Below are 16,400 nucleotides of genomic sequence, written 5' to 3' on the forward strand. Positions count from 1 at the left end.
TGGTACGTCTACATCATTAGAGGTACCTTCTCCACTAGGTCCAGCGTCATCCCCATCCCTGTCAGAGTCATCACGAAGTTGCACAATTTTGGTGTATTTTGCTAAATCGTCTAAATCAGCTTCATAAGGAGCGATTCTACAGCTGCTGTACCCAGGCTTATGTTGTTTGAGATCTTCTATATCTTGCTCATATACCGAACGGGCCCCGCATTTCATAATCTCCAATCCTCTGATTTCAAATGTAATCTTAATCAGACCGGATTTATTATCTACGATTCCAGTCCAATCTTCGTTCCAGACTGAGGAGGGATAGAATTTCAGCCAAAGGTGAGACAATCCATTAGCATCGGTGTGACTCAATGCTTCTTTTTCTTCGGATTGAAAAAGGCCTCGTACAATTAAAGCTTCATTGAATCTAATGGTAAGATCGAATTTGTAAAGCGGATGGTGCGGGTGGAGAACAAAAACAACACTCACAGCGATACCCATAAATTTGCTATATAAATCTGAAGGCATTGGAAGATCCAGTGAAGCCCCCACATTTTGGTGGCTAAACCATTTCGGAATTTCACTTCCAGGAATCTCGAGATCGTCTGACCATTGGATTTGAAACATACAAATAATAATAATAATAATAATAATAATAATGATGTTTAGAACTTCACAAGTGAGTCAAGGAGACACAAGGAGAGAGAGAAAGAGAGACAAACAGACCTGTTCATTAAGTAAATAATGTCTTAGCATTGATGACAACACATCACCGTACCCTTCATTCTCAATTAATTTGACGCAATCGAGAAGATTAAGTGTAGGCCCAAAACCATCTTCTGGTCTTATTGATAATGTTTCCAGCGAAGTACACCCTATTGCATCAATCCTCTTGATATTTAATGGAAGCTCTGGTAACAATCGAAGACTCGTACAACCACTCAAAGAGAGATTTTTCAGATTTGATAGTTGAATGATACTTTTAGGAAGGAAAATAAAATTATTTCCTCTTAGATTTAATTTTATTAAAGATGACAAGCAACCAAAAACATCTGAAATCGCGGGAAGATTGCAATAACTTAGATTCAGATAAGTCAAAGACTGTAAGCCTGATAAAGAACGCTCTAACATGCAAATTGGACCTAGACTTCTTCACCTTGGCATTAAAGGAAAAGTAAGGAAATTCTTCGATGATTTAGGTGATAGTCCTTCACATCCATAGAGAGATAGTGCTTTGAGATTTTTTAAGCGTACAACAGACGAAGGTAGCCCTGTTATAGCAGTTCTACTCACATCTAGCTCCATCAGGCTTTCAACATTCCCCAAGTTCTCTGGCAATTCATCAAGTTTCGAGCAACCAGATAAAGTGAGAGTTTTAAGAGACTTCAAATAGCAAATGGCATTCGGAAGACTTGAAAGGTTCTTGCACTCTCTTAGATCTAATTTAATAAGACCAGTTAAATGCTCCAACGGTAGATCTTTTATAGCAGTCTTATCTAAACAAAGGTCTGACAAATGTGACATATTTCCCACAATCTCTGGAAATTTCTTTAGTCTAGAACAACCTAAAAGAATACAAACTTCAAGAGATTCCAAGATAATTTTATTTGGCCGGCTTTCAAGGCACTTGCACCCTTTCAGATCCAATCGAATAAGTTGTTTGAGATTTCCAAGAGATGCATGAATCTTGCATAGTCTTGTACAACCTTGAAGAATTAATTGCTTAAGATTTGGGACTCCACTTAAGTTTGGGATCTCAAATAAGTTTTGAGAATCACTTAGGTCGATAAGTTTCAACTCGTTGAGATTCTGTTATAAACCAATTAAATGATTAGATAACTCAAGCCTTAATGAAAAGGAGGAAAATACACAATTGCATAAGTGAAAAATCTTACCATAATTCCTATCCACAGTTGTTTGATGCCGCTACAATGCATTCTCAATTCAACAAGTTTGTTTGGTTGGAAATTGGTTGGTATGCATTTTAAATGATATCCGTGCCATTCAATAACACGTAACTCATTAGAAAGATAACTGAGCCCTTCCGGAAGTTGCACCTTGCCCTTATTAAAGTATTTTGGAAGTTGCATAGTACCATTTATGAAGTCTTCAGGAGATTTCTCATTACCAATTTTAAGCAATCTCAAATTTTTCATCTTTGAGAAGGCTTCAGCACTCAAGTATTCTACTTTTTGAATAGGTAGGTTTAGCATTATGCCTTCAACTACCTCTGTTCCCTAATAACCAAAAACAATGAAATTAGAATAATTGGTAAATTCTTAGAAAATTTTATAATAATGTATATACTCCTTTAAGTTCAAGTTTATACTAATGAACTTACAGTATTATTCTTTAATACATGAACGACATCCTCATAAATCCATAACCTACTACGTCTACCAGGCTCTTTAGGGGATTCTCGACAAACGAGTTCTTGACCCATATCTTGTAGCAAATCATGCATCCATAATGTTCCCTTGCAATCAATGGTTATGAGAGATTTGTCTATAAGAACACTAATATTGTAGTCTGGATAATAACCAAAACTTTCCAGTATATCACTTATGCAATCCTTGTTATCTCCTTTGAAAAAACATGCAATATCTAAAAACAATCCTTTCTGCATGTTTGTTAGCCCATCAAAACTTATTTGAAGTATATCCAAAATTTTTCTTTCAGGTTCTTCTTTTAGTTTATCTAGGGCACTTTTCCATTCATTTGTTCTTTTAGCAAACAATGAAGCACCTAACACTTTAAGAGCTAAAGGAAGGCCTTTAGCATAATTCACAAAGCCCATAGACAAATTTACAAAATTTTCTTCAGGATGAGGTTTATGGAAAGCTCTCCAACTAAAAAGTTGCAAAGCATCATCATGACTCAACCCCTTGGTTGTATATATATCATCCACACCACATGTTGTCAATAAATGACTATTTCTGCTTGTTACAATGATTCTACTACCTAGACCAAACCAATCATGCTTCCTTGCTAAAGCTCCTAATTGTTCTTCTTCATCCACGTCATCAAGAACAATAAAAACCTTTTTATTACGCAGTGTATTCCTTATAACATCGATTCCCTCACAAACATTCCATATATTTATTTCAACTTCCATGAGGATCTTAGAAAGAAGTTCTTTTTGTAAAGAAACTAGACCTCTATTTTTAGTTTTATCTCTAACATTAGCAATAAAACTACTAGCTTCAAAGTTACCATAAATTCTTCTATAAATTTCTTGTGCAAGAGTTGTTTTGCCCATTCCACCCATCCCACATATCCCAACAAAGCGAACACCGCCCAACTCTTCACCTAAGTATAAATCTAACATTTCCTCCACACAGGAGTCCATTCCAATAAGGTCCTCATGAACACTTGGGAGTTTGTGATACAACTCACTAAATATCCTTCCAATGATTTTTTTGGATAACTATTGATTCATGCCTGCAAAGAAAATAGCAAAACTATAATTTTGATGACACAGAGCTAACCACATTTAGAGGCAAAACATTCATCATAAACATAATCTTAGCTTCGTTTAGCCACATTAATAGTTCCTAATTATATTTAGAAATTCATTACTATGTATTATGGGTGGTAGTTTTAGAGCTATTAAGGGCCAAATTTGTTGAAAAGTCATAAGGTATATACTTGCATGACTAGAATCTAGTCCTACTAGGATTAGAATAGGGTTAGTCAAGGTTATTCTACAAATAGTTAAATACTCTCTTATCAATTGTTATCAAGTGGCCACGTAAAAAAAAGAAGTAATAATAAATAAAATCTGAAAAAAAAAAAAAGAGTTGACCATAAATAGCATTATTCCAAAAAAAAAATTCATACCTATCCTTTAAATCCCATCCGACAAGATTAGCAACTTTTATCAGAGCAGCTTTCCACGTTTGTACATTTTCTATGTTATCCTTGAAACTCTCTTCATGTTTAGCAAAGGCTTCTCCAAAAGTCCCCCGATGATTTCGCACATCACTAGGATCTACATAGTGAAAAACAGGTAGAATTACTAATCCCGTCTTTTCCATGCACTCAACGATCTTTGTTAGTTCAATCAAGCACCACTTTGAAGAAGCATAGTCTCTTGATAGAATAACGACAGCGAACCTCGATTCTTCTATTGCTTTCAAGAGCTCTGAGGCAATAGATGTTCCCTGCTTGAGTTTTTCATCATCCCTAAAAGTAGATATTCCTTTTTGTTTCAAACCATAATATAAATGGTCTGTAAATTTTTTGCGGGTGTCTTCACCTCTAAAACTGAGAAATACATCATATTTCAATCTCTTGAAGGAAGAAGAAGATGCTAATGGAAGAAGAGCCATACGAAAAATGGATGAGTTTAAACGGTGAGGTTGCAGATTCAAGAAATTGCGAGTTTGGCTAAAATCCCTCAAAAAAGCCTTTTGGTGAACGCAAATAGAAGTATGTGTTTGTTACTTGTAATAAGAGTGAGAAGATGGGTCAAAGTTCATCTTCTATGACCCAGCAATTAATTTTTTATTAGCGTCGGTGGGCAAGTCAAAGTTGGCAGCACATCCCCCTACAAGTTAATATTTTCAAACTAAGTTTTGCGTTTTTCAAATGGACGTGGGCTCCATCTGCGAAAACCTGGAAGCTATCCAAAATAAAATATAAGGAAAACTCCTTCTTTTGTTTTTTTTTTTTTTTTTTGAGGGGGAAAAGGAAAACTCCTGGAAGAGAAGTGCTTGCACTCTCTGGGGCTGTTTGACATATAAAATAAAAAAAAGCTTTTAGTTTTTGTTATTTTAGATTTTTATATAATTTTTTAAAATCTTATTTTTTATGCATTTATTTTTTATTTTTTAAGGTATAAGTATACTTTAACATACTTTCAGCAAAATTTTTTTAATAAAAAATAGATAAGCTATTCCCCAACAACCAGGGAATCTATTAGAAATTGCACTCACACTCAATATCACAATTTATTAAAAGGGTCGGTTAATATATACCCTTAGAGCAAACATTAATCATTCATTTTTGTAAATATTTTTATAGGGAATTGAAAAAACTGTAAAAAAAAAAAAAAGTTAATAATTTTTTCTTTTTTTCATAAAAATTTTCTTAAAATAGTTTATTAATATATGCTCTAAGAGTACACATTAGTAAAACCTTTATTAAAATGGTCTATCGTGAGTAGTGAAAAAAAAGGTTATAAGTTTCTTATTTATTTATTTTTTATTTAAGTAAAAAAAGAGGTGATAAGATGATGTAAAACATAGCAAACAAGTTTCTGCCATATCACTTATAGTTAATCACTTAAACATGTTGTAAAATTGAGTATAAAATTGATTTATACATAGATTTATTTAAATGGATTACTTGTGAAAGTCAATCCCTCTATAGGTTATTTTTGCTAAATAATGCTCTTTTTTTTTTTCCCCATTTTTTATGCTTAATTTTAGATTACAGAAACTTGAAATTTAAATATTTGATTGATGACATAGCTATTAATTTTTTATCTTTTGAAAATTTTGCAAACATGAAAGATATATATATATATATATATATAAGATGAAAATATAATCCTAAAGCAAGTGGGGAGCTTGTAGCTGATTGAAGAATTCAAGAAAGAAGTAGTCCGTGGATTCGGAGCCTGCGCGTGGTCGTGTCAGGAAGTTCTACTGGTGGGTAGCATTAGGAAGTCGAGCGGGGAGCTTGTAGTCCTTTTGTACGAACTTCAATTCTTTCATAGTGAATTCAGGTTAGCCTTGAGGATCGGTGGGTCAAATCCTCCCCAGGTTTTTACCGTGTGGTTTCCTGGGTGATCATATCTTGTGTTATTTATTTTCCGCTGCTTTATATTCTTGATATGATTGTTTGGGTTGTTTTAACCTAGAATTGCTTAATTTGACTAAGTAACAACTTGGCTAATTAATCTAGGCTACGCAATTTGTGTGTTTAAGGGGTCTAAAACCGTTCACTATGAATAGTCCTCGGGCCAAAAGATAAAATAGAGATAAGACCTCCCTCTTCTTTAAAGAATACTACGAATGATACCCAAAAGGACATCCAACATATCTAAGGGGCCCAAGTGGATATCTTGGCCATCCAATCATGTTGGGAAAAGCCATAACAACCAGTTTTTTTATTGTAGCATGTCATAGAGAAGAGTTGTAAAATCTTACCATTCTACTCAAATAAAAAAAAATTAAAATAAATATATTGACAGAAGACTAGGAGGTAGTTGACATACCACTAACTTAAGAATAGCTCAAAAGTCACAAAGGAAGTGGTGAAAGAATAAAACTTCTAGTCTTGATATCTTCCCTTTTTCCCTAAGCATGGGATCAACATATATCTTTAGTCTTTCAAGTTATAATTCTTGATTACAACTTCTAGTTCTACCGGGTCTTAGTACACCATTACAATTTTGCTTATTTCTTATGTCCATAGTTTTTTTTTTTTTTTCTCATTATTTTGTGGTTATGACAAGATTTGTGAACTTTGGATTGTGTAAACGTAAAAAAATTTGTAATATTTAACTTTAATTTTTTTTACTATTTTGTTATTTATTCTTGTATTTGTAATAAAATGAAAATAAGTACATTATTATTAAGTGAAAATACAATCCAACCAGAACGAGATTGACCTAACTTATACCCTCGTTTTGCAATTGATTTAGGATGGCATGTTTTCAACCTGAACTTAATTGAGACAATCTCAAAACCCAGTCAACCCAGCCCGTTTTCCAAGTCTACCACTTCACACAAGTCATTAGAAGACAATGCAAAATCTAGTTGAGAGAGAGAGAGAGATGTAAAAAATTCTAAATGACTGCCCCATTTTTTGCCTTAATACTAGAAGTAATCTTCATGCCTCCTAGCATGGGTTCCATTTCACTTGTACCTGGGTTCTTAGGAGGTTTGGAAGAACTATCATCAATTCCTAGTGACTGACAGGTAAGACGATGAAAAGTTTCTAATTCCAAGCTGTCTACAAGAAACACCTTAGGCTCTATATTTCCTAATACAACAAACATAAAAATGAAACAAGGGTTCTTTAGATGGGTTGACTCCCTTCACCTTCTTTCTTAATACATTATTCTTATTCATTAAAAAATCAAAAATCAAAATGAATTAAATAGGGTGAGTTTTCTCTTTATGGCATTTACTACATTATTCTAATTCCAGTATTGTTGTAAAATCAAGTGGAAAGAAGTAAATTTGGGCCATTTTTCACCAGAGAGAGGTCACATTTTCTCAAGCCAACCATGTGATTTCTTTTTCCCACTACATAAGTGAACAAAAAATGATGAGCATAATACCTGTTGCACATATCTTCTCCAATCCTAGCAATGTGACAATTTCTACTCACCAGTATTATTGAATTCAATGAATTTAAAATATATATATATATATATATATAGCTACTAAAAAAGATCCATAAAAGAGAGAAAGATATTGGTGACTTACAAAAAATTCAGAGGAAAAAGATTATCAGCTGTATAGATTCATCAAATCCACCACTTTCATTGGGATTTCTCTTCCTCTTAATCAAAGTTACATTGTCCTTGTGTGCTTAAATTCCCAATCCAATTTCCTAAACGTGGAATGAATCTTTCAATAAGATTAGAGGTACCTTCTCCACTGGTTCCATTCTCATCCTTATTATACTCATCATAGCTTTCACTTAGTTTTGGTATCTTTTGCTGAATCTTCTAAATCATCCATATAAGCAGTGATGCTACAGCTGCTGCACCCACGCATAGTTTGGTTCAGATCTTTAATGTCATGCTCGAATATCAAACGGGCCCCACACTTTGTGACCTCTAATCCTGGACCTATGGTTTCAAATCCAATCTCAATTTGACCCAATCCATTAGCATCGAATAATGTAGAGGGAACGGAACCCAGGTAAAGATGATACGATTCAATCTTACCAAATTCTTCTGAAAAAGGAAAGCTAGGTATTGGTTGGCTTCCATATCCATTGGCTTTCAAGTAAAACTGAAGCCTATGCATAAATCTAAAACCTCCCTCATAATCTGAATGAAGTTGGTGAAGTGGATGATGTTGGCGAAGTACAAAAACCGCACACACAGTGACTCCCTTCAATTTATTACATAATAAATCTGAAGAAGGCACTTGCAAATTCACTAAAGCCCCTACACTTTGATGACTAAACCATTTCGGAATTTCTCTCTCAGGAATTGTCATATCAAAAATGGGTTCATCTCCCTAAAACATACAAAATTACAAAATCATTATATTTAGAACCTCACAAGCGAGAGAGAGAGAGAGATACCTCAAATTGAATGTAATGTCTTAGCTTTGTTAATAACATGTCACCATAGTCTTCATTGTTAATCAATTTAACACAATTGAGAAGACAAAAGGATGGAAAAGGACCATCTTCAAGTCTCAATGGTAATATTTCCAGTGAGGTACAACCATCTACATCAATACGCCCAATATTTAATGGAAGCCCTGGCAAAGATCGAAGATGTGTGCAACCAAACAGAAGAAGAGTCTTCATATTAAATAGTCGAGTGGTACTCTCAGGAAGGCAAACAAAATTATTTACCCTAAGATCTAAATCTGTTAAAGAGGACAAACAATCAAGAGCATTAGGGATTGCTTGAAGATTGCAATAACTTAGATTCAATTAGGTCAAAGACCATAAATCAAAAAGAAAATGCGCTAACATGCTCGTGGGATATTCTACTCTTCTTTTTCACATTAAATGGAAACTGATGAGTTTATTTGATGATATAGAAGATAAGCCTTTACATCCACGAAGAGATAGTACTTTGAGATTTTGTAAGAGAACAAACAAAAAAGGTAATTCTGTTATAGTAGTTTCACTCACATCTAGCTCCTCCAAACCTTTGATATTCCCCAAATTCTCTGGCAATTCATTGATTTTTGAGCAACCAGATAAAATAAGAATTTTTAGAGACATCAAACAACAACAAACATTTGGAAGACTTGAAAAGTTTTTGCAGTCTCTTAGATCTAATTTAGTAAGGCCAGTAAAATGACCCACTGACAATGGTAGTTCTTTTATGGCAGTCTCATTCAAATAAAGTTCTGACAAAATTGACATATTTCCCACAACCTCTGGAAACTTCTTTAGTCTTGAATAACCAGAAAGAATAAAAACTTTAAGAGATTCCAAGTTGATCTTGGGTGGAAGGCACTCAAGGCACTGCAACCATTTAGATCCAATCGAATAAGCCGTTTGAGATTTCCAAGAGATGCATGAATCTTAGATAGTCTTATACAACATTGAACCTGCTTCAAATTTGGGACTCCACTGAAGTCCAAGGTCTTGATCAAGTTTTGAGAGTCACTGAGGTCTATAAGCTTTAACTCATCTAAAATCTGTTATAAGCCAATAAATAATTAGATAAAGTCAAGCCTTAATGGAAAGGAATATAATACACATTTGCATAAGTAATAATCTTACTATATTTCCTTTCCATAGTTGTTTGATGCCGCTGCAATGCATTCTCAATTCAACAAGTTTGCTTGGTTGGAAATTGGTTGGTAGGCATTTTAAATGATATCCATGCCATTCAATAATACATAACTCACTAGGAAGATAACTGAGGCCTTCTAGAAATCGTACCTTACCCCTATTAAGGTCTTTTGGAAGTTTCACAGTACCATTTATGAAGTCTTCTGGAAGTTTCTCATTACCAATTTTAAGCAATCTCAAATTTTTCATCTTTGAGAAGGCTTCAGTACTTAAGTGTTCCAATTTTTGAATAGGTATGTTTAGCATTATGCCTTCAACTACCTCTGCTCCCTAATAAACAAAAACAATGAATTTGGAATAATTGGTAAATTCTTAGAAAATTTTATAGTAACATATTTACTTATTTAAATTCAAGTTTATACTAGTCAACTTACAGTATTATTCTTCAACACATGAATGACATCCTTATAAATCCACAATCTACTACATCCACCAGGCTCTTTAGGGGATTCGCGATGAACGATTTCTTGACCCATATCTTGTAGCAAATCATGCATCCATAATGTTCCCTTGCCATCAATGGTTATGAGAGATTTGTCTATAAGAACACCAATATTGTAGTCTGGATAATAACCAAAACTTTCTAGTATATCACTTATGCAATCCTTTTTATCTCCTTTGAAAAAACATGCAATATCTAAAAACAATTCTTTCTGCGTATTTTAGCCCATCAAAACTTATTTGAAGTATATCCAAAATTTTTCTTTCAGGTTCTTCTTTTAGTTTATTCAGGGCACTTTTCCATTCATTTGTTCTTTTAGCAAACAATGAAGCACCTAACACTTTAAGAGCTAAAGGAAGGCCTTTAGCATAATTCCCAAAGTCCATAGACAAATTTACATAATTTTCTTCAGGATGAGGTTTACGAAAAGCTCTCCAACTAAAAAGCTGCAAAGCATCATCGTAACGCAACCCCTTGGTTGTATATATATCATCCACACCACATGTTATCAATAAATGACTAGTTCTGCTTGTTACAATGATTTTGTTGCCTAGACCAAACCAATCATGCTTCTTTGCTAAAGCTTCTAATTGTTCTTCTTCATCCACGTCATCAAGAACAATAAAAACCTTTTTATTACATAGTGTATTCCTTATAACATTGATTCCCTCACAAACATTCCATATATTTATTTCAACTTCCATGAGGATCTTAGAAAGAAGTTCTTTTTGTAAAGAAACTAGACCTTTATTTTTAGTTTCATCTCTAACATTAGCAATAAAGCAACTAGCTTCAAAGTTACCAAAAATTCTGCTATAAATTTCCTATGCAAGAGTTGTTTTGCCCATTCCACCCATCCCACATATCCCAACAAAGTGAACACCACCCAATCCTTCACTTAAGTATGAATCTAGCATTTCCTCCACATAGGAGTCCATTCCAACAAGGTCCTCAGAAATAGTTGGGGGTTTGTGATACAACTCACTAAATATCCTTCTAATGATTTTTTGGATAACTATTGATTCATGCTTGCAAAGAAAATAGCAAAACTATAATTTTGATGACACAAAGCTAACCACATTTAGAGGAACAACATTCATCATAAACATAATTTTAGCTTCGTTTAGCCACATTAATAGTGTAACGCCCCAAAATCGTAAGTAATAAATGTCTATTTAATCTGAATAATCCATAAAATATGTTAAATAAAAGAAACTAGCAACCTTGAATCTCATCACAAAAGTCAGAGCTCTAATTCACCAAATACAAAACATCCTCAAAATAATTCTCCAATACAATGTTTAATGCCATAAAATAATAACAAAATCCTTAGTTCTACAAAAATAGTTTGAAACTGCTGTCTCCTAAGAATCTCTACTCTAATAATCCCTCTAATGTAGTAATGGGAAATAAAAAGGGGGGGGGGGGGGGGGAGGGGGGGAGATAACTCAATAAGTGGAATTCACTAGCATTAGGGTATGGGAACAAACCTTCAATAAATAATTCTTACAGCAATTTCATAACTTGTAACTCATCAATATTTATCATCAAATATTTCATGTAAAAGAAAAATATCTTTATATCGTGAGCCATCATAATATATATATTAATACCATCACATAACAATTTCCTAGGCTTTTCTCGTGGTCAACGTTTACGCCTCGTTGACAGGGTTGTGCTGTCCCCTTTTTGGGACTGGAACCTCCTTTTCATCCCATTTCTTAAGGATGGCTCCTTTGGAACCTAAAAGTGCACTCCCTTGCTAAGGAGCTTCCTTTTTGGATCCTCAATAATTTACCCTTGCTAAGGAGCTATCAAATGTGCATTGTCCCCTTTTGGGACCGTCCCTTACTAAGGACTAGCTGCAGTATGATTGTCCCTTGCTAAGGACTAAATACCATACTAAGCTTCTAATCATGACTTGCTATAGGTTTTCGAAACATATACAAGATGCTCACATAAATAATCCATTCAAGATGCTTACAAAAATAATCCAATCATAATTCTCGAAAATATAAGGATATATCACACATACAAATTTAAATAAATTTAGGTTGTCTCACAAGTTTTTCATAAAACAAATAATTAATGTGCACATCAAGAAATTTTAAAAAATCCATTTATATGTATAGAATAACAATATATTTCTTATGTATATAATAGTTTAATAACCAACATTGTTTGGGAAAAACCCCCAAAATTAGTAAATACCACTTACCTCTTAGTTGCAAAAATAAAAGAAATCAACCTCCCTTGAATCACAACAATTCAGTAGAATTAGAACCTAGCAACATGAAAAAATAGGTTCATCAATACACAATTTCCCACTTAAAAATCTATTTTCACACTTAAATAGTTTTATCCTAGACAATATTGATATATCTAAAGTTCTCCCTTTATTCACCTAACTATCCAATTTACTATTGAAAGCCACGTATTGCCTTAATTTGTTGTTTAGCATTCCCTCTTGATGCACTGGATGTCCATTGACTCTAACATTATATATATAAATATATATATTCAACTTAACATTGAAGGCCACGTGAGATTGCTTTAATCTATCAATCTAGTGCTAGAATGCTCTCTTGATGCTGCTGGACATCTACTGACCTATAATATAATATTATAATATATATATATATATATATATATATCAATCTAACATGGAAAGCCACGTACAAGCCTTATATCAATCTAGTTGCCTATTGTCCCTTTAATGCCGCTGGACAAGGATTTAGACAATAATAGAAGTGTGATGGTTGATCGGTCAACCATTGAGGCTATGTGTGAATGCAATAACTATAAGCACTCTTTTCACTTTAACATGGTGACAAAGTCCAAGCCTTATACTCTATTTGGTTCAATTTCAAAGTCTGAGTTCCTTCCTGACATATTGACCAAATCTTTATCTAATATAATACAATTGTAGGAGCCCTTTTCTATAGTATAATGATAGTCTAGGTTCATATCAATTGCTAGCTATTGACTATTCAAACTTCTTAAATCTTGAGCATGAGAAAATCATACCTGAAGACTCCAACTCAACGCCACAGTTAAGAAAGACAAAGTTCAATAGTCGGCTGAAGCAAAAAGGAAGCCTCCATCAGCAAAATACACGTGTGACTAAAGAGGAAGAAGGCTAGGGTTTTTAAGGCCCATATATTTACTTATGCCACATCACTTGGGCTTCATATCTCATAGTATTTATCTTATTTTTAATACCTTAGGCCCAAATTTATTTAATCCATTTAATTATAAGCCTCCTTTAAATTTACATATAATAATTTAATTGGTATCAAAATTATGGGGTGTTACAAATAGTTCCTAATTATATTTCAAAATTCATTACTATGTATTATGGGGGCAATTTTAGAGCTATTAAGGTCCAAATTTGTTGCAAAGTTGTAGAGTATATACTTGCATGACTAAAATCTAGTCCTACTAGGATTAGAATAGGGTTAGTCAAGGTTATTCTACAAATAGTTAAATACTCTCTTATCAAGTGTTATCAAGTGGCCAAGTAAAAAAAAGAAAAACAAAAGAAGAGGAAGTAATAATGAATAAATTCTGAAAAAGAAAAAAAAGAGTTTACCATAAATAGCATTATTTCAAAGAAATTCATACCTATTTTTTAAATCCCATCCGACAATATTAACAGCTTTAATCACAACAGCTTTCCACATTTGTACATTTTCTATGTCAACCTTGAAACTCTCTTCATGTTTAGCAAAGGCTTCTCCAAAAGTCCCCCTATGATTTCGCACATCACTAGGATCTACATAGTGAAAAACAAGCAAAACTACCAATCCCGTCTTTTCCATGCACTCAATGATCTTTGTTAATTTAATCAAGCACCACTTTGAAGAAGCATAGTCTCTTGATAGAATAACGACAGCAAACCTTGATTCTTTTATTGCTTTCAAGAGCTCTGAGGCAATAAATATTCCCTGCTTAAGTTTTTCATCATCCCTAAAAGTGAAAATGCCTTTTTGTTTCAAGCTTGTATATAAATGGTCTGTAAATTTTTTGCAGTGTCTTCTCCTCTGAAACTGAGAAACACATCATATTTCTATCTCTTGGAGGAAGAAGAAGATGCTAATGGAAGAAGGGCCATAAGAAAAATGGATGAGCTTAAACAGTGAGGCTACAGATTCATGAAATTGCGAGTTTGACTGAAAACCCTCCAAAAAGCCTCTTGGTGAACGCATGTTGCTTGTAAATAAGAATGAGAAGATGGGTCAACAATTAATTTTCAATGACCCATCAATTAGTTTTATATTAGAGTCGGTGGGTAGGGCATCCCTCTAGAGGTTGTCCAATAAAGTCTTTCTCCTTTAAATATTGTCCAACTAACTTTTGCTTTTGGAAGAGAAGTGCCACTTGCACTCTCCGTGTTTGTTTCACATGTAAGCTTATATATATATATATATATTAAAAAAATTCATACCTATCCTTTAAATCCCATCCGACAAGATTAGCAACTTTTATCAGAGCAGCTTTCCACGTTTGTACATTTTCTATGTTATCCTTGAAACTCTCTTCATGTTTAGCAAAGGCTTCTCCAAAAGTCCCCCTATGATTTCGCACATCACTAGGATCTACATAGTGAAAAACAGGTAGAATTACTAATCCCGTCTTTTCCATGTACTCAACGATCTTTGTTAGTTCAATCAAGCACCACTTTGAAGAAGCATAGTCTCTTGATAGAATAATGACAGCGAACCTCGATTCTTCTATTGCTTTCAAGAGCTCTGAGGCAATAGATGTTCCCTGCTTGAGTTTTTCATCATCCCTAAATGTAGATATTCCTTTTTGTTTCAAACCAGAATATAAATGGTCTGTAAATTTTTTGCGGGTGTCTTCACCTCTGAAACTGAGAAATATATCATATTTCAATCTCTTGAAGGAAGAAGAAGATGCTAATGGAAGAAGAGCCATAAGAAAAATGGATGAGTTTAAACGGTGAGGTTACAGATTCAAGAAATTGCGAGTTTGGCTAAAATCCCTCAAAAAAGCCTTTTGGTGAACGCAAATAGAAGCATGTGTTTGTTACTTGTAATAAGAGTGAGAAGATGGGTCACAGTTCATCTTCTATGACCCATCAATTAACTTTTTATTAGCGTCGGTGGGCAAGTCAAAGTTGGCAGCACATCCCACTACAAGTTAATATTGTCAAACTAACTTTTGCGTTTTTCAAATGGACGTGGGCTCCATCTGCGAAAACTTGGAAGCTATCCAAAATAAAATAAAAGGAAAACTCCTTTTCTTTTTTTTTTTCTTTTTTTTGAGGGGGAAAAGGAAAACTCCTGGAAGAGAAGTGCTTGCATTCTCTGGGGCTGTTTGACATATAAAATAAAAAAAACTTTTAGCTTTTGTTATTTTAGTTTTTTATATAATTTTTTAAAATCTTATTTTTTATACATTTATTTTTTTATTTTTTAAGGTATAAGTATACTTTTATATACTTTTAGCAAAAAGTTTTTAATAAAAAATAGATAAGCTATTCCCTAACAGACAGGGTATCTATTAGAAATTGCACTCACACTCAATATCACAATTTATTAAAAGGGTTGGTTAATATATACCCTTAGAGCAAACATTAATCATTCATTTTTGGAAATATTTTTATAGGGAATTGAAAAAACTGTAAAAAAAAAAAAATTAATAATTTCTTCTTTTTTCATAAAAAGTTTCCTAAAATAGTTTACTAATATATACCCTAAGAGTACACATTAGTAAAACCTTTATTAAAATGGTCTATCGTGAGTAGTGAAAAAAAAGGTTATAAGTTTTTTTTTTTTAAAAAAAAAAAAAAGTAAAAAAAGAGGTGATAAGGTGATGTAAAAAATAGCAAACAAGTTTCTGCCATATCACTTATAGTTAATCACTTAAATATGTTGTAAAATTGAGTATAAAATTGATTTATAAATAGATTTATTTAAATGGATTACTTGTGAAAGTCAATCCCTCTATAGGTTATTTTTGCTGAATAATGCTCTTTTTTTTTTCTCCATTTTTTATGTTTAATTTTAGATTACAGAAACTTGAAATTTAAATATTTGATTGATGACATAGCTATTAATTTTTTATCTTTTGAAAATTTTGCAAACATGAAAGATATATATAAAAGATGAAAATATAATCCAACTGTGGATTAGTCAAAATTTACATATCATAAAAAGATAATTAGTGAAGATATAGCCATCAACAAACTTTGTCTTAAAAGAGAAAGGAAAATAGCTAGCAGGACAAAACTATAAAGATGAAATGATATATGTTCTTCTCTATTAATCAAGTGGTCATCCACACTGTAGCTATAATTTATTCAATACAAGAATCCATAGTTGAATACAAGTGAGTGATTTGCTTAGCCACTAAAATGAAGTCCCCGCCTCTCCCACTGTGAAATTTCACTTGGCCAATCTAAAGACAATGGTGATAGCAAATGAAAGCAAATGCA

General features: G+C 33.2%; 3 protein-coding genes and 1 pseudogene across 3 annotated transcripts; all 4 read right to left on the reverse strand.

The window, feature by feature from the left end:
- Positions 1–978: 978 nt before the first annotated feature.
- Positions 979–4,411, reverse strand: LOC112030785 (disease resistance protein RUN1). Its single transcript, XM_065780994.1, has 4 exons — positions 3,829–4,411; positions 2,330–3,429; positions 1,884–2,225; positions 979–1,797 (listed from the first exon to the last, which is right to left on the reverse strand). Exons 2-4 carry the CDS (start codon positions 3,335–3,337, stop codon positions 1,141–1,143), a joined length of 2,007 nt encoding a protein of 668 aa, XP_065637066.1. The 5' UTR covers positions 3,338–3,429; positions 3,829–4,411; the 3' UTR covers positions 979–1,140.
- On the reverse strand, positions 3,384–4,319 carry LOC136070687 (TMV resistance protein N-like). Its single transcript, XM_065780973.1, has 2 exons — positions 3,829–4,319; positions 3,384–3,429 (listed from the first exon to the last, which is right to left on the reverse strand). The coding sequence occupies exons 1-2, from the start codon at positions 4,317–4,319 to the stop codon at positions 3,384–3,386; spliced, it is 537 nt and encodes a 178-aa protein (XP_065637045.1).
- A 4,399-nt stretch (positions 4,412–8,810) lies between the features above and the next one.
- Positions 8,811–10,139, reverse strand: LOC111986844 (disease resistance protein RUN1). The gene is made up of 3 exons (XM_065780995.1): positions 9,873–10,139; positions 9,427–9,768; positions 8,811–9,341 (listed from the first exon to the last, which is right to left on the reverse strand). Exons 1-3 carry the CDS (start codon positions 9,993–9,995, stop codon positions 9,090–9,092), a joined length of 717 nt encoding a protein of 238 aa, XP_065637067.1. The 5' UTR covers positions 9,996–10,139; the 3' UTR covers positions 8,811–9,089.
- A 1-nt stretch (position 10,140) lies between these two features.
- On the reverse strand, positions 10,141–15,051 carry LOC112030777 (TMV resistance protein N-like; annotated as a pseudogene).
- Between the last annotated feature and the right edge of the window lie 1,349 nt (positions 15,052–16,400).

The sequence above is a fragment of the Quercus suber genome, unplaced genomic scaffold (genome assembly GCF_002906115.3).
Source record: "Quercus suber isolate HL8 unplaced genomic scaffold, Cork oak 2.0 scaffold_253, whole genome shotgun sequence".
In the NCBI taxonomy this organism is placed as follows: domain Eukaryota; kingdom Viridiplantae; phylum Streptophyta; class Magnoliopsida; order Fagales; family Fagaceae; genus Quercus; species Quercus suber.

What these genes read in the sequence shown, in the direction of transcription:
- LOC136070687 (XM_065780973.1), bottom strand. Translation starts at nt 4,319, where the DNA reads ATGGCTCTTCTTCCATTAGCATCTTCTTCTTCCTTCAAGAGATTGAAA. An exon ending in GGATGGGATTTAAAGGATAG is followed by an intron (nt 3,430 to 3,828) that starts GTATGAATTTTT and finishes TTTTCTTTGCAG; the next exon opens with GCATGAATCAATAGTTATCC.
- LOC112030785 (XM_065780994.1), bottom strand. Translation starts at nt 3,337, where the DNA reads ATGGACTCCTGTGTGGAGGAAATGTTAGATTTATACTTAGGTGAAGAG. An exon ending in ATGTATTAAAGAATAATACT is followed by an intron (nt 2,226 to 2,329) that starts GTAAGTTCATTA and finishes TTTGGTTATTAG; the next exon opens with GGAACAGAGGTAGTTGAAGG. An exon ending in AACTGTGGATAGGAATTATG is followed by an intron (nt 1,798 to 1,883) that starts GTAAGATTTTTC and finishes GGTTTATAACAG; the next exon opens with AATCTCAACGAGTTGAAACT.
- LOC111986844 (XM_065780995.1), bottom strand. Translation starts at nt 9,995, where the DNA reads ATGCATGATTTGCTACAAGATATGGGTCAAGAAATCGTTCATCGCGAA. An exon ending in ATGTGTTGAAGAATAATACT is followed by an intron (nt 9,769 to 9,872) that starts GTAAGTTGACTA and finishes TTTGTTTATTAG; the next exon opens with GGAGCAGAGGTAGTTGAAGG. An exon ending in AACTATGGAAAGGAAATATA is followed by an intron (nt 9,342 to 9,426) that starts GTAAGATTATTA and finishes GGCTTATAACAG; the next exon opens with ATTTTAGATGAGTTAAAGCT.